Genomic DNA, 26,188 nt, shown 5'->3' with positions numbered 1-26,188 from the left:
TGAAAGACTAAAGAAAACGTACAAAATATTTTATTTTTTTACCCACACCTTTGACCCTGCCCCACCCCCACCGGCCCGCCCCATTGCATGCGGCATCATAGTTCCCATACTTTTTTTTTAATGCACTTTAACCGCTGCACATAAGTGCAGTTCACACCCACGGTAACATCACACATATAAGCAATCTGAAACTTGCCAGCTATGTCTAGATGACTTCATGACGCAGACTACGCCATTCACCCCTGCCTCAGACAATATGTCTGCCACAAAGACCTCCACCAGGTCCACCTGCCTCTTCCTACACCGGGTCACCTTGTTCCATGCACATCCTCTCTGGTTCTTGCGTACCACCGCCATCCACTCAAAAATCTGTCTTTTTCAGAGCTCATCTTCAGCCCGCATTTGTTTCCTCCCACCCAATAATAAACCCACACTCCTGCGCCAGAACTCTTTGTTTTTATTTTATTGCCTGAATCCCATGTTTTTATCCGCAGCACTCGAGAGCGAGGGCGGCATACATATAAATAGACGCCAGCATGTAGGCATACATCAGTTACTGCGGCGGCATCAGCCAGCTGGCACAGAAGAACAACAGGGCATTTTTATAGCTGGTTATGTATGCAGTGCTATTCATTCCTGCACAGGAAGGGTACTCAAGCTCTCAGTATATGGTGAAACATTTTCTAATTAGAGACATGACACCGACAGTTTGAAAGGATTAACTTAATTTCTTAAAACTTAAAGTCGTGAGGTGGCACGGCTGATTCCTGTGAGATTCCCCTCCTTCCAATTCGCCGGAACACCATGTCCCTCCTAGGCCCAATTCCTGTCACCTTTAACCCTGCCTCCCTTCACCACCTCTCCGGACTTGGACCATCCAAAATTTTCCAACCCCAAAAGATGAGTATAGTAAGCAGGTGTCCTCCCCAGTTCCTTGACTTTCTGCATGAATCTAGGCCACCCCCCTCTTCCACTACTTCTCTACCCCACTTCCTGTCACGCGACTCTGTCCCGCCAGAACAATGTGATTATGTCACCGGAGCTTTTAAACTGTGGCGGCGGCGGTGATGCCACCTCCCAGTGGCCTGGTACCATGCCATTATCGACCAATGGACTACTGGAATATGTCAGAGCTCTTCATAGTGGCACTAACCTACTCCAAGAGGTGCGCAGAGAAAAACTGTTTGCTGCAAACCAGAAGAGAATGTTTCTATCAACGCACTCCACTTAAAGTGGAACAGTGCCTTCAAAGTGCGTGGAAACAAAAAATAGAAAGGTAGAGTGGGGCGGTAGAAAGAGTAAAGGGTTTACAGTCAAATGGAGAAAAAGGAGCAGGTTAACAGGAAAGAGACTATAAACTGGAAGACCAAACAATGTTAACATCTGAAGACACACAAGGATGTAGCACATAAATACAGCATAGGTTCTTGGTACCCTGAAGTGACTGAGTGGTGGTACCCACAGCAGTGTCGCCAGAGGTCGAGTGGCTTGTGCCCTCCTTCTAGAGCAATGGACTCAACCTAGAGCCTTTGTCTGGAGAAAGAGGAGAAAACATCTGCTCACCAGCTTCTGGTCCTTCACAAACTGCTAACCTAACAGAGAGATGGACCGAGGGGGTGCAGAAGGAGAACAGTGAAGGACTAGAGGGGAAGAGGACCAGAGGCAGGTGCAGCCACTAGTTAAGAAATGAGTGCAAGCAAGTTCAAAATCTGGCACAGTTGATGTGTACTAGGCATCTCCAACAAGTAGCTCGTGAGCTATTGGTAGCTCTCTAGTAGCTCTCCAGCTACCCATAAGTAGCTCTCCTGTGTGCAGTCTACTAAATTAGATGCTTATGCGTGGTTGAGTAATATATGTATCCCAAAATTGAAAAGTGCAATGAAAATGTGTTTTTTGTCAGAACTCGTAACCTGATGCTTGGGAAAAAATGGTTGGATTTCCAAATATATTTAAAGCTGATATCGGATTGATACAATTATGAGGCTTTGAGGAGACCTATTAATGTTATGACCTTGGTGTCAGGGGCTTTGTAGCTATATTTGTTATGTATTATCTATATCGAGGCACTCCAAATTGATCTTTTCCCTGTTGATAACTCAGCCTGATGCACTGTGGTGATCATCGGAATCTTGTGTGACAGGATCACTATTACCACATTAAATGTATTAGTGCCTCAGTACGATTTTCACTGAATATAAGTAGCTCTTATTACAGAAAAGGTTGGAGACTCCTGATTTAGACACTACTGCCCCTTCTTGATTCATTTATTGATATTGAGGTACTATATCCCGTAAAGATAGCTAAATGATTTTGCAGTCTATCCATCCACTGTGTGCTTTTTCCTTCATTAGTGAATCCTGAGATTGGAGTTTCACTGTCAGGGTCCTTCGACTGTTCTCCTCCTGCCTTTAAAAGGACACCAGTTTGTCTCATGAGCATCCCCTGGCCCACGAAGATTCCTTTCTCCTGCAAAGTCCCCCGGGACTCCATGTTGTTCCTCATCGCCTGTAACTTCTACAAGGAGTTCCTGGGGCTCTATTCACTGATAACATATTCAAAATTTTCCAATATACCAATGACACACAACTCGCTTGAAAGTTTCTTCCACTTCAGACGTCCAACACCATAAAAGCTGCCTGCACCTCACGAGACCTGGATGTCCTGCACCTACCTGAAGCTCCTCCCTATCAAGACAAAATTCCTATTATTTGTCAAAAACAACAAACAGGAAAAAGTACAAATCTTGATAAATGACATGAACTTTGATAGCTTCAAATCCAAAATATTACCTGATGCCAAGTCACTTTGATTCACTCCTGGAGAACAACCTTACTCTTATGCTGTATTCATAAGCTAATCCTTGACAACACATTGCGAAGAAAACAAAGATGGTGTTTTACCAGCCCTCTCTGCTGAAGACAGTCAGACCGTCTCTTCCAGAAAACAACTTCAGAACTGCTGTGCAAAGCCTTGTACTCTTGTATCTGGATGGTGGCGATGCCCTACTCCATGGCTTCTCAGACTACTCACTGGCACCGCTTAGAAGCATCCTACATGCTGCTGCATGTTTCATCCTGAAAAAATATGATCACATTACTCCCATCCTGATGGAACTCCAATAGCTCCCCTTGCAGGCCCACACCATCTTCACAACCAGGTGCACCTGCAACACCACCTGTCGGCTGACCAGCTCACCATCTCTGGTGACTCTTAGCACTCCCACAGCCCAAATATAATCAGGCAGGAGGCAAAAAAGTATTAAAAAAAGAAGAAACAAAGCAGCAGGCCTCGCCCATCTATGCACCCTGATCTGGAGCAATCTTCGCAAATCCTTCAGACCTCCCCAACCCTGCTGCAATTCAGGAAAGAGTTGAGTGTTTACATCATGATGTAGTAACAGTTCACTAATCTGCTACTGCTCCAGTCATCTGTTGAGTGCACCCTTGCCTTTGACACTGACTGTGCTCCACCTGTGTTAATGCTACACAAGCACCAGATACATACATATGCCTTCCTGTTTTAGAAGGCAGTTCCGAAGCCCCATAGCCAGCTCACTGCTTGCAGGGATCCAACAGACACCTGAGTGTTATGGTGGTAAGTGACCGGCGGATACCCCTTCTACGGGCCATATTGTGTAAAAAGCATTAAACATACTTGTTGCCCTACACCATATTTTTATGGCAAATTTTATTGATTTTGAGAAAAGGTGAACCATATCATTGCAAATGCATAACAAAATAAACAAGGTTTTTCAATGCAACGGGTCTAAGCGTTTGCTCATGTTAGAGCTGATCGCGTTGTAAACTCCAAACCCGACTTTTCACCTATCGGGCAAAAGTGCATTTATGTACATAACCCGAAAAAGTGAAATTCTCTATGTAAAGCGCTCGACTTCTGCCAAGCGAGATCGCGCTCGTAAAGTAGAGAAAAAGAAGTCCACGAGCCCAATGGAAAACAGCGAGCCTCGCATGTTTTCTGTACTTGGTCGCTGCGCTCGAGGAGGGCTTGCCACCGGAAAAGGCATGACCTATGCATGCCTTCGACTAATGAAAGCAAGCAGATTTTATTAGGCAAGCCCACAAACCAATAAAAAACACTGATGTGACGTTGACAGGGCTCCGAGACCTTTTCTAAACACTAAAGCTTCTCGCTGCGATACGCATGCGCGAGCGCATGCAACGCAGGCTCGGCCCTAAAAAGGACACAACTACAGAATAAAATGCACTGCAACTCCAGGGGGTCCTCCAACCCTGCTAAGTATGGTAGTAGTGCATGCCTTGTTTGTAAGAGGGGGCAGAACTGGCTATGGCGTAGGTCGTATTCTGGCAGCAGATTCCTGTATGTTTTAATTGTTGCATCATCAATGAAGTGCTCCAGGGTGGTGATTCCAATAATATCCCATTTCTGTAACCCGCACACCATCTTTAATGTACTTTCTTTGTCCATACTTGCCCTTCCAATTTGCTAGAATTGCAACAATTTTATGTGCAAGGGCAAATTTGCAGAGTACAATCAAATATTAACTAAATATTAAAATATTAACTAAAACCAAGCAAGTAGAAGTCTTGTTTGGGAAGAACAGTTATCCACACTCGTCTAAAGGGAAACATAACTAATTGTCATAACTTATGAGCAAGCAATCCTTGTATTTTGATCTTCTTGGCATTGTGTACATTTGATAAGGAACTATATAAGTGCGGTTTCACCGACAGAAGACTACAGACTTTAAGTCATGGAATGTAATATTGCAAATCATTTTTTTTGCATGTCATGAAGATCCCACAGGGAATAAGAACCTCTGAAGTCCACGGAAGTTGTATTACTCTAACAAGAGCTCGGTGGAGCTACAGCAAATATAAAAATTACAAATACCAAAAGTCACAAAAGAAACTGAATGTTGACAGCTATGTCTGATCACGTCGTTTGTAACTTTTAGTAAACAGATGCTGCTCCACAAAATGTGTTTGTCAAATATTGCAGGAGTCACACAAGCCCTACTGAAAATACAGTGCTTTACACTTGGCAATGTTATTATGACGAGTTGTGAAGCCTATTGGAAAAATTGGCTTTTGAAGTGAAGATGTAGAGGTCTTTGCAGTAATGTTCCACACTGTTCTGTTCTATAATACTCCTGCATTAAATGTATGGTTCACAATCATTATTTAGGGCATAGGGTCACTGCACAAGTCAACAGAACCTCAAACTATGAAGTTATAAAAATGCATTAACTCTTCTGCAAACTATATTGTCCCACAACCACCGCGAGTTCAACAATGATGGAACCCTTCCACACAAGATAAATACCAAAAAAAACGAAAATTCTAAAAAATAAAATATTTCAAAATAACATTTTAAATCAAATGTGACACTATGCTAAATATATCTATCAGATTCAGAAAAGCAGCAAAGCCATTTATTCAAACTCACATTAGAAGAAGGCAAACGATACAATTTCCTAAAAACAGCATCAACCCCAGTGCTTAATTTGTGCTTATTGTTTCCGGTGCTGAGCACCGGCACTTATCTTTGAGGGCCGGGGCTTATTCTTATGCCTCAAGCATTTTCTGCGAGGAAAAGACACATATGGGAAAGACGGAGGAAGAGAAAAACGGAAAGGCGTGATAAGGGGAGAAAGCAGAAAGCTGCAGGAGTGAGATGAAGGGACAGGGAGTGGCTTTATATGGATTAAAGAGGCCCGAGATGGCTTCAGGATTACCCTACCTCAGTATTCCGTGCTCGCACATTTAATTGCAGCAGCCGCGTGTTTAAGAGAAGGGCTTTGGGCACCGGCACGTTTTTATTAACAAATTAAGCACCGATCAAACCCCCTGAAACCCTTATTCCGTAAACTAAAAATAAAAGAGTAGTTCCTTGTTAGAAACCTTACCAAAACCTACTGACTCTCGGTTCAGATTTACCGCACAGTAATTGGAGCTAACACTCCAAAACTTGGAAAACATGTCTTATTGTCTTTCTTCTTAATTTCTAACTCTGGCCCAGAGACAGCTTTAGGTGTGTTGACGCCCTCCCCATGTTTTCCCAAAAAAATCATACCATTGTATACAAGTCACTCATAATGCGCTTCAACAACAGCTGAAGGTTCTTGTTTTTCTAGGGTTCTTTCACTAAATGAAGTTCTGCTACTGGAGCCGTCCTCCATGGCTGTGCCAGTCCTTTCAGTATCTTGGTTCTAAGCTTACAAGCAGTGGAATAAAGCAAAATGATGGGGGGGGCTGCAGAATGTGATGGGGGGCCCTCAGTCTCCCATATGACAAAGATATCCATATGGAGGAACCCTGAAGGGTGCGGGCCACCTGAAGTGATGCCCCTCCCACCCCCATACCGCAGGGGCTGTAGAACCTGCATTACGCCCCTGAGTGCAAGCCATGGATAACCAATCAGGTTTTAGGCCTATACAAATACCCGTAAGAGTACATTAGTAAGTTAAACTCCACTAATGGATCAGGAAATCAAAAACTGGGGTACATAGCAGGGACAGCATGTTGGGTGAGGACACCTTCAATAGTAAAGTTGAGTTTCACACAGAAGGCATGCGCCACTATGTGCAACTGGTAAGAAATAATGGCAGATTCACCACAGAGCCAGGTAAATGCAAATTCTAGTTTACACATTAAATCATTATTTTAACTGCATGTGGATCCCTTGCTAAGCAGATGATTACACCAATGAATTGCACTGAAAATTGATGCACTTACCTTTCGGGTCTACCTGTGCCAGGTAAGTGAGGACACAACTCTTGGGTCCTTTGTTTTCGATCAAGTAGCCGGTCTGGATTGACACAGCGCGTACCATATCTTTCCTTGGAGGGTATTTCTGTGAAACCAACAAAAAAGTTTCCATTATCTTTTCAACACCAGAGTGATATGCTCAGCATTTCCTATTCACTCATGGAAATGTTATGACTTGAGTGGAGTGAGAAAAAGTTGTTGCTTCTCTCTATTCACTTTGCCAGAGATGGGGTCTGTCTTGTTAAAATCTATTGGCAGCCATTTTGAGAAGCCTTCATGGAAAACAGGTCCTGCAACCTGATGACAAAGAACTTCAGCAAATAGCTTAATCTGATCCATGTTCAATTTTTAACATTTGATGTATGGTGTTGAAAGGGCAGTACAAACCATGACACTGTTACCATACCCGAACAACATTTGAATGACGGTAGAGCCTTGAAATTTAAGAATACGACATACTTATTTCGCTGGTTATCGGTAATATAGATACATCATCAGTGCGTCGTCATTTGTCATGTTTGGGAGAGAACCCTTACCTTGGCTGTGTAGACTTCTCATATCTACAACCTTTTAAGGAATTTCTGCTCCATTGGATCAAAATACTCGAAAAACTGAACCCCCTCAGTAGTGCTTCATTCAACTCTGTCAGGCCACTTACAAAGCATTGACAATACCCAATTCAGTCTCGTGATGCTACCAGTGCTTACTTTGTAAAAAAATAAATAAATAAAAATCAGCGCCAGGGCCCTCATTCAGGAGGCCACTGCGGCTTGCACCATCCATTGCCCCTTCCAGCGCTGCCAATAACAGTACCAACACAACTACTAACCATCATACTATACCAAGTGTGACAATCCATACTATTCCAGGCCCTCAAAGCTATAAGAATGGCTTGGGTGGCACATATTAGTCATTGCTAATGTGTATGCAGTTGCTAAACAACTGCTGTTGTGCTAATCCCTAATTAGCAAGGCAGCGCCACCATGTGGCAGACTGTCATAAGTGCCAGGGCTCACATTTAATTGCTGGTGCGGAGCACCAGAAACCACCGGCTCAAATTAAGCAATGGATGCTACAGACCAGAACCCATGGATCATCAGTGCGTAACTGTGGTAATTATAAAAAGACCCACAAAACACAGGGCTATGGAGGTATTTTTTGAGAAACAAGATGCTGCCTAAAATCCAAGAGGAGTCTGTTTCCTTCTGTAGGTTTGGGGAATAATTCAGCTATTGGCTTAACATTTTATCACATCCAAATAATTAACAACCAACCTGCTAAAGGATATGTTGATTCTAATCAGATAGTCAATATTTTTCAAGTATTTAAAGACAGCAGCTATGTGTCTACACCATAATTACCGACACAGAGCTCCCATACAGATCACTGAGATGCCTTAAAACCCATGGCACAGCCAAACCTCAGGTATGAGCTAAGTGTTAAGGAAAGCTCTTTTCGTACAGGAAGTATGGCTGTGAGGAGGATTTGAGTGGAACTCAGCAATCTATGCATGGCCTCTGTGCTGGTCCCGGCTACCTTGGAGAGACACCCATAGCCCACTTTCCACCAGTACCAAGTATAATGTGCAATTGTGCAGCAGGTAGAAGTCGCAACTCGTAGACGTATGGTACTGGACATACATCTTCACCATGTCTTAATTGGATATCCTCTTCTCCTTCAATGTCAAACTCAGTAGCAATGATTATGGGCCTGATTTAGAACTCAGCGGAAGGGTTACTCCGTCTGCCAAAATCTAAATGACATTGGATATATTGGGATTTAGCTTTCAGCAGACTGGACATTCATCACCATTGTGACAGAGTAACCCGTCTACCGAATCCTAAATCAGGTCCAATGTCTTGAGTTTTGGAGTGCTGCTTTTATTCAATCACATCTTTTAATAACAGAGATGGGAAGAGAACCAGTCCATTATTTGAAGCAGCAGCCCTAATAATAATAATTATTTGAACATTGCCGGCCATTTTGCTTGGGTAAATTCTAGGTGCAGCTTAAGGAAACTGGCAACAAATTCTTCTAGAGTAAAAAAAAGGATGCTGACAAACTGCGACCCATTCTGTAGTTGGATCCAACGTGTGCATTCCTGGGAAACATCACAGAGGAGCCTGGAACTCGTCTGGAGGCGAAATTTCATTCAACTAGACTGATATGCAGTAATTTCACTCCTGCAAACACAGGATTGATAATTCTTGTGACTGAATCTATTATGAATGTTCCCACTGCTGATGTCATCGGTGGTAGAGTCTGGTGCAGTGGGATACCAACCAATACATAAGGAACAACTTAAAGTGTAGGGTTAGGACGTATGACCCCTCACTCCAGTCACTCAGCAAAGAACCAGGGAAAGTGTGTCAGAAAACCTAATTACATCCATATGGAGGAAATACTTCGCTTACTAAATTCGACCAATGTCTCTAAAAATTACCTGCAACACAGATTTATTTAGAATGCAAAAAACAACAAAGGTGGCCTGATAATGCAATTGACGTCGAGGCTTTGGAAACAAATTTAATTTTGACACAAGTTCTTCTTTGAGCTGCCATTAAGAACAAGCACAAACCGTGCCCAAAAACCAGCCAACCCCCCCCAAGGATCAAATGCTTTTTTTCAAGTAGCACTTTAAGTGAAGCTCTGTTCTGCAAGGTGTCTCAGAAGGGGTGAGACTGGGTAAGTGGCTGCCTGTGGCAAACACTGGCAGGGAACAGTTCTAAATCACTCTGAGGACATAACTTTCTGAAAGCCTCCTTGGAGCTCAGAGTGTAAAACCGGGTCGCCAAAGTAAATCAATTTGTGCTACAGAGGAAATATCAAAGAAATAGACAAGCTTACTTTCCCCATGTTTCACCGATGGCAAAGCTAATAAGACCTCCATGAACTCCTGACAATTTTCCAGGTCACAGCAAGCACCTGCCTCAAGTGACAACTGTACAACCGTCCAGCAGCTCCCTCCCCCCCCCCCCCCCCCACACACACACACACTCCCAACGAAAAATCCAAAGGGTAAGAACACAAAGAAATATGATACCCAGGAAACTAACTAAAGAGTGAGTTGAAGGGTGGGACATTAAAATGCAGCTACCCCACTGACTCCCTCCCACCAGGTCACCTATTACCAAAATGGTAGCAGGGAGCCCAAAAGAAGCCCACATATATCTGTTTGGGCTGCAAATGGGCTTCTTAATAGCTCAATTAAAATGGCAGTGGCTGGACTGCGCCATCTCCCACATTCTCCGAGGGGGCAGACCTCCCCCAGACATCTGCCCCTGAAATCCCCATTTTGTAAGAGTTATTTGGACAGATTCCTCTAAAAAACTTAGAAGTGTACAAATTAATTCATTATGAATTGGAATGTGTCCCTTGAAGAACCCAGGATAGTGATTATTCATATATTGTGATTCATGAAGAGCTAAGTAAATTTCACAATACGTTGATACTGACCGCGTGTTTGACGGAGTAGTTCATAATGATGTAATCCAATCCCATTGGTAACCAGGACCGCAGCGTGATGACGTCTCTGTTCTTCAAAGGTTTCGGGCACTTCCCTGCGTGAAAAGATTAATACATATAATTACATTCTATATGATGCACAATTGTTTCCAATAGGGTAAGTCTTTCTGGATGTGTCTCTTTCAGATTTGCTGAAGTTAGGGGAGGGACTTGGGGGCCGGTCATGCATATGGCGACCAGATATCCTGGTTTACTGTTATTAGAATGGGTTTCACCCCTGGGCTGAACTAAACATATGGGACAGTCCCCGGTAGGCTGGGAACCAGGGAAGCTTCTAGGGTAGATGAATGAAGCTGTCATCAGCTCTCTAGTTTGGCAAACAGCCCTCAAGGAACACACTCACAATTATCTTGGAAACGCAGGTATATCCTGCTGCTTAAATTGTCTTGGAGGCAGTCAGATTCATACGCAACACCGACTTAGACAAGAGGAGGGTGGTATGAACACATTTTACAAGACTGCATTTAGCTCCCAGTTCACCACACTTTTACCACTCTGGTTTTGTGCCCCATGAGCCTCCACAGGGACAATCTACTCTCTCGGTTGCTGTAGGGTCTTTCCATTCTGTGCCGGGCCCTGCAGTGATGTGGCAGGCTCCTCCCCGGAAGCCAGTACCCCTGCAACGTCACCACACTAGTGTAAGTTCTTCTTGACTTATCGGTGCTCCATTTGCTAAATACCACCTCCATGTCCAGCTACGTCCGCCCGTTACTGGCTGGAAGATGACCCGGAACTAGAGGCATCACCACGAGTGCCCTATTGGAATGAGCCAATTGGTCAGTGTGGCAAGGGAAAACCATACGAGGTGTCCAATAGTGTTTTGATTTAGTTGATCCGGTTTCAGAGAGGTGGTCATAAATGCCCTTTTCATTATCATTCTGTGGCCAGTGGCACCAGTAAGCCACCCAAGTCCCACCCTGGTAGCTTAGAGATAGTCCAGAGATGCACACTTTCCCATCCCTGTGCACCAGACCTTGGCACACATCCAAGATGACAACTATGCAGCATTATGGATCTATGATCCAATGAACTCTTGAATGTCACCTACACCCATTCCAGTACTCAGGCAACAAAATGCACCAAGGAGAGGCCCAGGAGCCTGTTGATGTGGACATGTAATGTTCCAGTGAACTGAAACTTGTATGGGAAGTCAACACAACATTGTGTTTTTAGTGACTAGACTCGTATTTTTTTTTTTTTGAGGGGGGGGGGCACCAGAGAGCATTATTTAGAACAGGGAGATAATCACAAGGCAGTGTGCAGTTATAGATTATAGATGGTACATTTGCATAGCACAAGAGGGAATGTATATCATGTCAGCCACCTTTGTTGGTGGGGCAGAAGGGACTTGGGAGATGGAAGGGGGGTGGATGCAGAAGGTGGTCAGGGAAGTGGCAACTTATTGATTGCAGAGTAAAACCGTAGGCCCGCAGCCCTTCCCTGAATTGTTCCTGGGGAAATGAGGGGGTAACACAGATAGATAAATGCAAGAGTTTGCTCTAGAACTTGGATGCTTTGATGAAGATGAAATATCTTCATTTCAGTTCTTATTGGCGTTCCTGCAGCTCAAGGCCTAGAATGGGGGTGCAGTGTGTGGTGCAGAGACGAACAGAAATTAAGAGATTTTCTACAGTTTGAGTGGATAACATTGTTTTCGAAATTTAGAGTCCGACATATCACACAGTGTGCCTCAAATTAAATTTCAGTGGTAGAATTGAGTGAAAGTTAGGGTGGTAAAAGCGCATATTCACCGATGGTTGGCTATGCAGGCAGCTGCATCCAGGGCTGTCAACCTTCAGACATCCATTTGATGCAGACATTGACTCCCTGGGGAAAAGCAACCAGAGCTGCCCAAAGGAGTCCATAGTTTCCAAAAGGCTACAGAAGTAAGCAAGGGTGTTTGACATCATTAACTTTTGTCCAAGTCCAGACACTTTGGGTTTGGCTGAAACAGTCAATGCCACTTGGTAAAACGTTTGATTAGAGCTCTGCAAGTGTGAAAGAAACTTTAAATGGTTGTTTCAAAAATAAAGAATACAACTGTTCTGTGATCCCTGACAGATCCATGCCACGAAATCTAACCCTGGTGGCCCAAGCTCGAGCTTGATGATTGCACTAAATGCTACAAAAAGTAACAGTTTGTAATGGTAATGCTCTACCTAGGTCTGGGTGATATTTTAATTATGCAGGTAACTGGAGTAAGTTCAATAATTACGCATTACTGTTGTAATGCAAAATTAAGCCAGCAAGAGTAATTGAGAGTAATTTGGGGGAAAACCCCTCCTACAGGAGCACAGGAACAACAAACTATGAGGGGAGAGTGGCTGCTGCTGTTCATGTCCTGTAGCATTTAGTGCTAATTTCTTAGCACAAAATGCATCCTCGGGACCATTTCGGATGTGAGGATGCATTCTGCACTAATAAAATGGGGTTAAATGCTGGATTATGCTTCCCACGTAATTACACAAAATTAGAGTAATTTTGGGCCTGATTTAGGTCTCAGCGGAGGGAACACTCTGTCACAAACGTGACGGATATCCTGTCTGCCGTATTCCGATCCCATTCTATCCTATGGGGATCGCAATACGGTGGTCGGGATATCCATAATGTTTGTGACAGAATACTCCCTCCGCCAAGACCTACATCAGGCCCTTTGTGGTAATCACGCTAGAGAAAATTACACCAGTTGCCGCCCACCCCTCATTCCACCCAACCATACATCTAAACACAAGCCCTCCTCTGAAGCACTTTTGAGTTCCTACAGTCTTCAACATTTCCTCCGTGCTTCTCACACACTCCATCCATAAGAACAAAAAAAAGCCACGCCACAACTCACAGGCGTAGTATCCAATGTCAGCGTTGACCGTCAGCTTGCCGATATCAAAGGTCTCAATGACGTTGGTGTCCCACTTCTTCCGGTACTCCACGTCGTGCAGCACGTCATAGAGGTCTTCTGCTGCGATGTCCTTGCACTCCATCCTGCACTGGAAGGGGCAGAGAGAAGAAGGAGAGACTTAGTAGAGTCCTAAGTTTAGCTGAAGGAGGCAAGAGAGTGACAGGGGAGGAGGAACATGGAAAGTGATAGCTGCATGAAGGCTTCATCATTTTAGCAAAAGTATCCAAGCAAGACCTATCTTATATAAACTAGAGTTGAGAATTGGGTGCATGTCAAAAAAGGTCATGCAACACCCAACCCATGCTGGGCTTTCTGGATATCAACATAAAATAAATTTACATATAATTAATATGAATGCAACTCATGTGCAAAGTCAGCAGTTATCCCTAAATCCTGGCTCCAACCCATGAAGCACAAGTGGGGAGCTTTGACATTCTGCCTGATGAAATCATTGACAGATCACAGTACCCGAAATACAGCGCAAAACAACAGCCAACAAGGCGGCCTGTGTCTTTGATGCTATTCCATTAGCGGTGGGCGTAGAAGCCCCACTAGACGCATGACCGTTGCACAGCAGCGATGGACTGCAGCGGTATGACAAGAGGAGCGTTATCCTGCTGCTCTGTGCAGGAAGGAGTCCTTGGTTGCCCCAGCCCTGCACATAAAGTCCTCTGAAGGTTCGAAAATACGTACTATCCATTGATGCGTAAACCCTCACTGGCGTTCAACCGGGCGCCCAAGCTGGGCGGGAATTCTGTGTGCACGGGGGCGTGACTAGAGAGTGGTAACAGGCCTACCAGTCAAAAACAAGACTGACCATCTATCTGAATGCATGGCAATCATACCTGCCTCAGGGAAGAATTAGAATTCTAACTTCCTGGGTATGCAGTCAAAATGGCGGTCTTTGCAGATAATTGCTTAAAAGGGCATTGACAAGTGCATGGAGCAGGGCCCACTAAAAGAGCATACATTATTGAGGTTATACTACTGCACTGAATAAATGAAAATTTGAAGTTTCAGAGCTGCTTCCTGTGGTTCTGTCAACATGCATCCCGCAGAGCTGTTGAGATCAGTGGTTTATTTATTGTGTATGAATATGCAGACAATCACAGCCACGTCAACGGCAGGAACAGTTTACAAAAGAACAAGTGAGGCAAAGCAGGTCAGTTAGTAACAAATGCAAAGCTTGGTGGACTCCATGGAAGGGAAACTAGTCTGCAGGTTTAAAAGTAAGAGACCTTGCCAGTGGGACAGACGCGAGGTGCACAAGCACAGGGCTGCACTGACCTTGTTCACTCACGACACGTGCATTTATGGTGCATTTTGTTTTGGGGAATCGAAGGAGGGACACATTTTTCTAACGCTAAGTAGTCGATACCTGGCTGCAGTTGCTGGAGTAGAGATAAATACATTAAGGCTCATTTTTTGTGCTGTCACTAATCACCAAAAGAAGTAAATCCTAATTTTTGTGCTGAACATCACTTCAAGGTTTTAGCAAATACGGAAGGAGTAAGGCCAAAGGCAGATGGGTTGAGGAGGAACTAAAACAGATGTTTTTGTTTTGTTGACCCTTAAAGACCATACAGTTGTCCAGTGTCTTAGAGCAGTGGGGAGGTAGAGCTTTATACATGGACGTGGGGCACAAAAAATGGAAAAACTAAGAAGATTTGGGTGTCAGCTGCCTAGAGGAGAGGATACCCCATCAGGAGGAGACGGCTGGTGAGAAAAGTAGAAAGCTGAGGACTGAACCTTCGAGAAGAACCAGAAAAGGGAATCTTCGAGAATAACCAGAAAAGGGGTGAACGAGAACAGTGCAGAGCACCCCGAAAACAAAGTACAACCAATCCAAGCGGTAAGAGGAGACTACTGCTTAATTTGTAAAAATATAAGTGAAGAATTCCACATTGAATGTTTTAGGGAGCCCGCCACTGACACTGGCGGAAGCTGAGGTTGTCCAATAGCCTTGATTCGACATCATGCCACTTTCTTCCATCGACATACACTTCCTATAGGTATCTTACTCTGCAGGTTCATTCTCGCTATCTCCCTCTTTGTCCCTTTTTTCCCCTTTTCTTTCTTCGTTTTCTCTCTTCCGCTCTCTTGCTCTGGGTCAAAATCTGATGACAAAAACAAAGATCCCTTCCCTAAAAATGCTCCCTTTTGCAACCACCTGCACAAATTAAGCACTTGAGGAGTCATTTGATGCCAACTTTGAGTAGGACCAAGAGGTCAGCAGTGTCCCCAGAGGCTGAAGGAGTTAGGTCTGGCTGAGAGGCGACTGAGGTTAGCTGAAGGGATACAAGTGGAGACATGGGGGAGAGCGGGGTAAACTGAGCGCATGTCTTGTAGACCAGAATGAAGAACATTGAACTGGGTGTTCGGGGACAGGTAAAGCATGAGTTTGTTGAACAGCAGATCCTCCAGTGGATTTTTTTAAAGGAAGGGAATTTGGAGGTGTGTGTAGCTAGAAGGGAAAGGAGATCCTTTGTTAATTATTTTGATGGCCGTAGTACATTGAAGAATGAAGTTTAGACAAACACTGGTAAGAAATAGGTTGCATAGTAGGGAAACAGAAGTGGGACATCAAGAAACAGATGTATGGTTTGATCATGTGTGGGGAGAAGATCAGAGAAGGCACAGGAGTGGTTAGGTGTTTGCAAACTTTACTACAGGAACTAAGACTTTTACAAATTGGGCGGAGAAGATGGGTTGAGATAGAGCGAAACAGACTTTGCAATCATAAGGATCACCACAGTCCTATCTTTTTATGTGCAGAGTCTCCGCAGTCCTAAACTTACTATTAACTTGTAGTTTGTGAATACTAAAAAAAATAGTAAACTTACAGAAAAGTGTAAGTGTGCCTTTGTTAATCAGACCCTAAATATTCAAATATAAAGGAACCAATCACTTATCAAAAATGAAATTTAGGACATGGGTTACGCAAGGTAGAGGCCCTTTATTTAATTGTCACATGAAGAAATGGAAACAAAGAGTGCTCCAGTGGTGACAAATATTGTGAAATGCCTATACGGATCTCCTAAAATGTAGTTTTATGACATTTAAGGGCATTTCAGTTGTGAATTTCTGGGGCCACTGAACCCACTGTGTCAAAAGTTTCAGTAATGGTTGTGTCAGAAGAGGCATATGAGTCATTCATGCCAACAGACGCAATTCGGGCGGGAGACTCCTGATTTTTAAAGCTAAGATGACTTTATAAAGCTGTCTCCCACAAAAAATTGCCTCTTCCAGTTTAAGTCAAAGGGAAAAATAAATTGCCTTTATTTTTGTTCACTACTTCACTCTTTTATGTTTCGAAATGCTGGCATGTATGGCTGAGTGATAAGTGCACCCTGAATATGGCGGCTGGGCAGTGCTTAATTTGAGCCAGTGGTCTCCGGTGCGGCGCACTAGCACTTATTTTTCTGCCCAAAGCAATTCCTGAGAGAAACAACCTCATATAGGAAAGACGGAGGAAGAGAAAAACGAAAAGGCTTCCAAAAGAAGAAAGCAAAAAGCTGCAAGAGTGAGCTAAAGGGGCAGGGAGTGGCTGTAAATGGATTGAAGGGGCCCGAGATGGCTTCAGGATTACGATGCCTCAGTATTCTATCCTCGCACATTTGATTGCAGCAGCCGTGTATTTCTGAGGAGAACTTTGGGCAGCGGCACGCTTTTATTTACAAATTAAAAACCTAACCTACACCAATTCCCAATGTTCTTGCCCCCTGCCCCCCCTCACCCCCCCCCCCCCCCCCCAAAACAACATTTAAATAGAAAACATCACTGTAGTAAAAATGTGTAAAAGTGCAACATGTTTAACTAATGACCGTCCAAAGTACTGGAGTCCGAAGGACTGGGGAGGGGAGGCTGGGGACAATGCACACTGTTAATTGCTGCCTTCACTCTGAACAACAAAAAGTGGGCTTTTCGATCTGCATTGACCGAAACCACTTCTCCCCAGCTGCACTCCAGCGACCTCATTTCAAAATCCATTTATAATGCCTTTCTGGTGATACGCTTTAATTATAATCAAATGGTAAACTAATTTGTTCTAATTGTGAATGCATATGTATGAGCACGTTCCAACCAATTCAATTCTCAGAAGGGATGACCTGCCGTGTAAACTGCAGCCTGTGCATCAGCCCAGGGACATCAGAAAGAGGAGCTCTCACCTAAAGGCAGGGAACTACCCAGAAACAGTGCTGTCATACATACACTCCATCAGAAGGGGGAGCTCTCCAACGTAAGACAGGGAACTACCCATAAACAGTGCCTTCATATATACACTCCATCAGAAGGGGGAGCTCTCCAACTTAAGACAGGGAACTACCCAGAAACAGTGCTGTTGTAGAAGCACTCCATCAGAAGGGGGAGCTCTCCAACTTAAGACAGGGAACTACCCATAAACAGTGCCTTCATATATACACTCCATCAGAAGAGGGAGCTCTCCAACTTAAGACAGGGAACTACCCAGAAACAGTGCTGTCGTAGAAGCACTCCATCAGAAGGGGGAGCTCTCCAACTTAAGACAGAGAACTACCCAGAAACAGTGCTGTCATATATACACTCCATCAGAAGAGGGAGCTCTCCAACTTAAGACAGAGAACTACCCAGAAACAGTGCTGTCATACATACACTCCATCAGAAGAGGGAGCTCTCCAACTTAAGACAGAGAACTACCCCAGAAACAGTGCTGTCATACATACACTCCATCAGAAGAGGGAGCTCTCCAACTTAAGACAGGAAACTACCCATAAACAGTGCCTTCATATATACACTCCATCAGAAGGGGGAGCTCTCCAACTTAAGACAGGGAACTACCCAGAAACAGTGCTGTCGTAGAAGCACTCCATCAGAAGAGGGAGCTCTCCAACTTAAGACAGGGAACTACCCATAAACAATGCCTTCATATATACACTCCATCAGAAGGGGGAGCTCTCCAACTTAAGGCAGGGAACTACCCAGAAACAGTGCTGACATGCATACACTCCATCAGAAGGGGGAGCTCTCCAACTTAAGACAGGGAACTACCCAGAACGCCCTAGCTTGTGTTCTGCAGAGGAAGCCACTTCACCTGAAAGAAATGTCCCCCTCCCCCCACATGCTGCTGACCCTACTTCCTGTGGTGCAGAGTATTTAGAGGTTGGAAGCTGGTAACTTAGGGAATATTCCACCGAAGCAAACGGGCTCTTACATTTGGCTGCCAGGGGACAATACTCAGGGCACCACATGATCAACCAGGGACACTGCCAGTCCAGACATGAATGCCGCGCATGGCAATCCCACACATAAAGGAGCATCTAAATGTCAAGTGTCGCGGAAGCAACCGCAAGGTTTTGGCTGCCACGCGGCGTCGGGTTAGCAGCAGGGCCTAGTCTTCGGCCGGGCCCTGCTCCCAACCCCTTGCTGGCATCTACCCCATGTCAAGCCCAACCCCTCTCCCCACCCATGGACAGCCAACCCCTCACAGAGTACAGCCTTTGACTGTACACAGTGTGGGGTTGGCTTCAAATCTGGCCACAGGCCACCTCCCCACAGGTGACCACCACCTGCCGCGTGCCGCCTTTGGCCATGCTTAACAAGGGTTAGCCACAGGGCCAACACCTGTATGCGACCATCCCATCACAGACACCCAGATCCCCTTTTTATTTTGGGGGTTTTTCTGATCCTGTGGGAGCCAGCACAAGCCTTGTGGTCCCACGGGACTCTGGCAGGGGTAAGTGGTCAATGCTGGCTGCCGTTCGAATGCCCAAGATCACAGCAACCCAAGAACATTATTTTTTTAATTTGACCATGTCAGGGGTCCTTATGGGGACCACCCACAAAGGCCAGCGGAGGTCAAGGGACATCCTGCCCCGCCCCTTACGACCCTTTTTTTCAGGACACAAGAACAAGCCCCAGTCTCCTGTAATGGTGGGCACAACAATTCCGTCCAGCCAATCAGAGCGCAAACTCCTGCAGGACTTGCGGGAGCCTCACACTCTCATGGGAGCGAGGCAGCCGATGGGGATAAAAGCCAGCTCCGCCAATCAGATTGCTCTATTATTTGAAGCTGCGTGTCCGCTGGACACCCCCAAGAGTCCAGCGAATGCAACCATCCAGATATCTATCAATTTTTAACCTTAATTTCTCAAAAACTACTAAACGGACTTACATCAAATCACAAAAAGTATGCATTCTGAGTAAGGATCTAGCTTTCTGCAAAAGTTGGTGTAATTCTTTTCACCCATTTTGGCTGTAGGTGTCTGAAATTCCCTATGGAAACCGCATGGGCACTTTGCTTTTTGGGTTCCCTCTTTTTCTCAGCGGTCGCTTGATGGATCACCCCTAATCTTTCTTGGAAGGAGCTGAGATAGATGAACTTTTTTTGGAAAGTTTTGTGAAGATTTGTCAAACCGCTCTAAAGTTAGCAAACTAAAAAAATTATTTCCTATGCTAAATAGGTCCTAACTATAACTAATATATATGTATATGTATGTAAATATAGATATAGTTATAGATAAAGCTTTTATAAAGTTCCATGAAGCTCTGTAAGGCTTCCGGTCACAAGTACTCACACGCATGCAAAGGTCCATCAAACATGCATGCACAAACACCCAACACACACACACTCAACCTTGCATACATGCATGTGCACCTGCAAACAATGTGCATGATTACAAAGACCCATCACACAGCTGCCTGCAAGTGCAAGCACACATGCACACCCACAAACAGACACACACACACAGTCCAGAGAGGCAAAGGACTGATCAGTTACCACAGCTGCCATTGCAACATCCGGTCCCCTGGGGGGAGGAGATTACTGTTTAATGATGTTTTCTTCTCTTTGTTTTGCCTGGCAGGGTATTTTACCTTCATTTTTCTGCGATTTATGGATTGCTTTTTTTCCATCAGTGTCTATATTAAAGTCTGCCAGCAGAATACCAATTTCAAGCATACGCTGGATCTCGATAGACGTAAATCACACGCGACATACACCTTCTTTGATGCAAGGGAAGTATCATGAATCTCTGCCCAATTTGCATCCTGCCTTGAACACAACGGCAGAGGGTGTCAGCCATGGGGGCAGCGTTGCTGCAGGTACAGAGCAGCACCCCATACACTGCCCACTACAAAGAGTCAGGAGCTGGGCACTCTTGTGCCCACTGGGCATGCTTGAGCAAATCAGCTTCACCTGTGCTTCGGGCGCTCACCTGTGCACTGTGAGAAGCCCTGTTTTGTGCAGTCTAAGTGAATCCCACTGAGTGCAAGGGCTGTGCCAGGCAAGTGCCCCTGCACACTGTGCAATGGGGTCCAAGCTGCACCACACTGATGAGGCCCCATGAGGGTGGAACCGGTTTCCGGTTGCTTGTGTTCTTGTTCAGGATGCTGGGAGTTTGGGATGGACCGCCCCCTTTTGGGTCACGCCAAGACTAATTTGCTTCTGGTTGGTCCCGGTCTGTAATGGCACAGATGAGCTTAAACTCAGTGAAATATGACACAAAGTAATTACCAGCGGCTGAGATTAATTCAGACACTCCACCCATCAGGTTTTGTGTTGTCCATCATTTGGTCATGGGCATCACTCAACACCACAATTTCAGTTTTCAGAGGAAAGCCCCAGATCATGTGGTAGACAGAGCAGTGCAGTATCTTATGCTGTTCTGGGTGTTTTATTGTGAACTTGGGTCCGGTCTCATTAGTGCTTTAAATAGAAACGTCAAAGTGGAGGTACTCGCTCTTCTGAGTACCTGTTTGCTCTTAACAACCAGTACTCTTATGTGCTGTAGCAGTGCTGAGAAGTGCAGGTATTCAGTATCCCAGAGTACCTGTTTGTTGCTCAGAAGTGGCAGTATTCTCCCATTATATGTACTGCTGCAGTGCTGAGAAGTGTGGGTACTATCCCATTAAATGTATTGTGGAAGTGCTGAGAAGTGCCAGTACTCTCCCATTAAATGTACTGCAGCATTGCTGGGAAGTGCAGGTACTCTCCCATTAAATGTTTTGCAGCAGTGCTGAGAAGTGCCAGTACTCTCCCATTAAATGTACTGCAGCAGGGCTGAGAAGTACCGGTACTCTCCCGTTAAATGCACTGCAGCAGTTCTGAGAAGTGCAGGTACTCTCCCCTTAAATGTACTGCAGCAGTGCTGGGAAGTGCTGGTCCTTTCCCATTAAATGTACTGCGGCAGTGCTGAGAGGTGCAGGTATTCTCCTATTAAATGTATTTCAGAAGTGCGAAGAAGTGCAGGTACTCTCCCATTAAATGTACTGCAGCAGGGCTGAGAAGTGCTGGTATTCTCCTATTAAATGGATTTCAGAAGTGCGAAGAAGTGCAGGTACTCTCCCATTAAATGTACTGCAGCAGTGCTGAGAAGTGCAGGTACTCTCCCATTAAATGTACTGCAGCAGTGCTGAGAAGTGCAGGTACTCTCCTATTAAATGTACTGCAGCAGTGCTGAGAAGTGTCGGTACTCTCCCATTAAATGTACTGCAGCAGGGCTGAGAAGTGTCAGTACTCTCTTGTTAAATGTATTGCAACAGTCCTGAAAAGTGCAGATACTCTCCCAATAAATGTATTGCAGCAGTGCTGAGAAGTGTCGGTGCTCTCCCATTAAATGTACTGCAGCAGTGCTGAGAAGTGTCGGTACTCTCCCATTAAATGTACTGCGGCAGTGCTGAGAAGTGCAGGTACTCTCCCATTAAATGTACTGCAGCAGTGCTGAGAAGTGCAGGTACTCTCCTATTAAATGTACTGCAACCGTGCTGAGAAGTGCAGGTACTCTCCCATTAAATGTATTGCAACAGTCCTGAAAAGTGCAGATACTCTCCCAATAAATGTATTGCAGCAGTGCTGAGAAGTGTTGGTACTCTCCCAATAAATGTATTGCAGCAGTGCTGAGAAGTGTTGGTACTCTCCCATTAAATGTATTGCAGCAGTGCTGAGAAGTGCCGGTACTCTCCCATTAAATGTACTGCGGCAGTGCTGAGAAGTGTTGGTACTCTCCCAATAAATGTATTGCAGCAGTGCTGAGAAGTGTCAGTACTCTCTTGTTAAATGTATTGCAACAGTCCTGAAAAGTGCAGATACTCTCCCAATAAATGTACTGCGGCAGTGCTGAGAAGTGTCGGTACTCTCCCATTAAATGTACTGCGGCAGTGCTGAGAAGTGTCGGTACTCTCCCATTAAATGTACTGCGGCAGTGCTGAGAAGTGCTGGTATTCTCCTATTAAATGTATTTCAGAAGTGCGAAGAAGTGCAGGTACTCTCCCATTAAATGTACTGCGGCAGTGCTGAGAAGTGTTGGTACTCCCCCATTAAATGTACTGCAGCAGTGCTGAGAAGTGCAGGTACTCTCCCATTAAATGTACTGCAGCAGTGCTGAGAAGTGCAGGTACTCAGTACCGGCCCATTTAAAGCACTGGATCTCAGACAGTCGGATATAGAGGAGGTGTCATCTGATTACCCGCCACAGGAAGCATGTGTGGGTGTTCAGTGGCAGCTGTGGGATGAAGCCACATACATCCCTTCTCCTGCAGGGCTCACCTTGCACAGTGCTGGTTTGACTCTGGTTTTGAAGGGATGCCTGCAAAGGCAGTAGCGGAGGTTGCCACGCATGCAATGCACTTTCTGCATTTGTTGTCCACAGAGTCCCTCTCTTGAAGCCACGGGTGGGCCATAAGTGGTGCTTCTCCACATACTCCTGCAGTTGTCTGGTTGCTTCTCTCCCTAGGATTTGTTGGGGTGCAAGGGATTTAAAGAGACAGGCAATAAGCTGGCACCTTAGGGGCAGCAGAGAGCTTCTTTAGGGGGGAGTCACCACTGCATGCATCAAAGAGACAGGTCTATATCCCAGAGGAAGGATAAGTTATCAATGTCTCTAAGTCAGGACACAACCATTGGCCACAATTCCTCAAGGAGAAGTTCTTGCGAGTTTCAGGATTTGTTCTACAACCATGTGGAGCATTTCCGCGTGGAACTCTCCACTTGTGGGCCATGGGAACCTGGGACCTTCTTTCTAATCCAGATATCTCCCGGGTGGTCATGTGGATTTCAGGTGGGCACCACACTGTGGTGCTCAATCAATGAATTTGGCCGGGGCAAAATTGGAGCAAAACTAGACCCTTGTCTTAGTGCTTGTAATCTGTGGGTTGGAGCAGTGCCTCGGGCCCCTATTGTGACCAATATCCATGTTCTTAACTTCTAAGGCAAAAACACTGATCGATTTCTGAACAATGAATGTAAAAAAAAAAGTTAAAATAATCCATGTCAGAGATTTACTTTCCTGTTTATATTTCACGTTTTTACTTAATCTTGGATCCTTTAATAGTGTTGCTTCCAGGATTTTGTGTTTCTGTGTTTATTTTTATTTTGTGTAGCATATTACTCTTATAAAGTTTATACTTTGAACTGAGTCACCGCCGGGTGTTTATGAAGGGCCATGATTGAGAGCACTGGAGAGGAGGCTGAAATCAGTACAAGTTTCTGACAGACAGTGCTTGTAGGTGGGTGAAGACAGGTGCTCAAAATACATGCCCATCCAATGCTTGGCCTCTCGGCAGAGCACACAGGCCTCAGAAACATTTAATTCATTATCACCATTTCAAAATTGATACATATTCAAAATTAATTAGTTAAAACAAAATCATTGTTGTTACTCATTCATCTTAAATAGCTGACAACCATGGATAAAGCCAATAGTCCTGCCTGGTTTTAGGTCTGTCAGTTGTGGTATATTTCTGGATGTAATAACGGACCGCGGAGACAGGAACCAAAAATGCTAGTCAGGTGGCACGATAGGGGAATCAGAGAGATTTAGTTCACATTTTTAAGACACTCACTTAATTAGGCCACGCCCATTTTAGGGACCCCGACACTTTTTTAATCCCATCAAAAAGCCCTGATTAACTGACCTATGTATAGTGCCAACTCACCAAAGTGAGCCATGGCCGAGGGAGCACAACACATTTGCACAGGTTTCTGTGGCCACTCCCCGGACACGTCGTGGGATGCTTATCCATCCCAATTCAGAAATCACATCTACCTTTTTAACACATACGTGCTTGCATTGCCCGACAGCTTTTTTCAGTGAATTAGGAGCAGTGTACTGCACGTGTAGATTACAACCGTTTCCAGATGTAAATTGACAAAGCCACTAGGGGTCAGGGGCTTTCTAAGACACTGGTAAACACCACTATACTGCCGGGCACCACCCACCATGATGCACACAGCAGTGCTTAATTTGAACCTTTGGTTTCCGGTGCGGGGCACAGGCACTTATTTTTTAGGGTTGGCACTTATTTCCTGCATCAGGCGTCCCTAAGGGAGAAAGCAGAAAGCTGCAAGAGTGACCTGAAGGGGCAGGGAGCGGCTGTAAATGGATCAAAGAGGCCCGAGATGGCTTCGGGATTACGCTGCCTTAGTATTCCGTGATCGCTCACTTAAATGCAGCAGCCGCGTGTTGAAGAGGAGAGCTTTGAGCACCGGCACGTTATTATTTACAAATTAACCACCGGTGGGCACCAGACCTGGGGAGCTTCTCCCCCCTATCAATGCTCCTGCTTCTGAAGGGCTGATCTGGCCAGCAGTAGAGTAGGAAGGATGCCGCGGGGACTGGTGCAAGGAAAGAAAACGGCCCCTTTGTTGGGGTAGTAAAATCCAGCATTGTCAGGGTTCACTGGGCCCCTCGGTGCTCGGGGGCCCTGGTGCCACTGCACCTGCTGCACCAATGGCGGCTGCGCCCCCTGCTGGCCTAGGGTTTGGTTGTAAACCCCACCGCGGTGACCCATCGATCTGGCGGCCTCATCACGCGCACCTGCGGCTCTCCCGCATCGATTTCCCCAGCAGATAAACGCCGTTGTCTCGGCGCTAGAGCCACATGAAAGCGGCGGCCGCCTGCCGGCCAGCCCCGTGCTCTCATTAAAGCAACCCTCCCGGGGAAAGGCCTGGAGTCTGTACGAGCGAGAACCCGCCCTGGCTGCTGGCTGAGCAGCAAAAAGTGGCAATAGTCAGGACCAATCAGGCATGTGGGCGCCGGTGCCACTGCACCTGCCGCACCTTTGACAGCTGCGCCATCGAGCCTGTATATAAATCTGCACCCACCCTACAGAAATGTCAGCTACTGACAGACCTGCCATTCCCCTTCTATTCAGCAGGACACCATGTCTGCATTCCTCTAGAAATACTGCAATTTACAAGGCAATGTTTCCAAAGACTACATCTCCCAGAATGCACCGATGTGTTAATTCAAACGCTGTTCTTGAAAGCTGATATGGAGTGATTTGGCAACCCTTGGTGATAGCCGAAATAAATAAAAAGCTAGCATCGTGTAGGCCTTTACATTGTTAACGTGGACTGGTCTGATGGGGTTGGTGACGTCATCTGGCGAGAGCCCGGGACTTCAACTCAGTTTTATCACACTCCGTTTGTCACCTTTAGCATCTCGCGTCAATTGTTTTTAATATATTATTTAGCTTCAGGTGCTTTATATGGCGCTTGTCACCCATGAGCTAGGTTCAAGGCGCTGCTATTCAATTAACAATCTATAAATACATTTGACTGAAGCACCAGTGAGCACTGAAAAGTGAAAGGCTTGGCGTCCATTGCCGCCTCAGTCCCTTCGCCGCGCCCCCCATCGTGCCTGGCTACCATTAATAACACAAATAACGTGTTTGAGTATAGCGCCTGCTACTGCAGCTTTTGTCGTTTCACAGCTCCGCAAAAACACAGAATTTACTAACTTAAATGGTAGTCTTCAACAACTTCAGAAGGAGGAAGGTCTGAGTCTGCCCCGTCAGGATTCAAACCTTTCAACTGTGGCATACACACAGATATCGGCAGTGAGCGCTGAGCTTAGTAAACTACCTGGGGACCTGGAAAAATCTAACAGTAATTTAATAAAAGCGGGTACCTTTCTCCAGCTGTAAAACTAATATTTCATACAAAAAGTCAAAGTAGAAAACACTCCAGCTGGAGGGGGTAAGTGTGGTCCACGAGAGAGAGTGCCATGCCAGGTTTTCAGGTTATTCACATGAGAAATGC

At 45.3% G+C, this 26,188-nt stretch overlaps 1 protein-coding gene across 3 annotated transcripts in view; it reads right to left on the bottom strand.

Annotated features, from left to right (window-relative positions):
* Nucleotides 1–26,188, bottom strand: part of STARD10 (StAR related lipid transfer domain containing 10) — a 265,342-nt gene that overhangs the window by 74,235 nt on the left and 164,919 nt on the right. For all 3 annotated transcript variants that reach the window (XM_069203768.1, XM_069203767.1, XM_069203769.1), the window contains 3 exons: nucleotides 13,111–13,258; nucleotides 10,206–10,309; nucleotides 6,717–6,834 (listed from right to left, as the gene is read on the bottom strand). In XM_069203768.1, coding sequence (XP_069059869.1) covers nucleotides 6,717–6,834; nucleotides 10,206–10,309; nucleotides 13,111–13,258 — 370 coding nt within the window. The remainder of the gene's footprint in view (nucleotides 1–6,716; nucleotides 6,835–10,205; nucleotides 10,310–13,110; nucleotides 13,259–26,188) is intronic.

This window comes from Pleurodeles waltl, chromosome 8 (assembly GCF_031143425.1).
Source record: "Pleurodeles waltl isolate 20211129_DDA chromosome 8, aPleWal1.hap1.20221129, whole genome shotgun sequence".
Taxonomy (NCBI): Eukaryota; Metazoa; Chordata; class Amphibia; order Caudata; family Salamandridae; genus Pleurodeles; species Pleurodeles waltl.
Note: the sequence above shows the minus strand (reverse complement) of the source record. Positions and strands in the feature narration are given on the sequence as shown.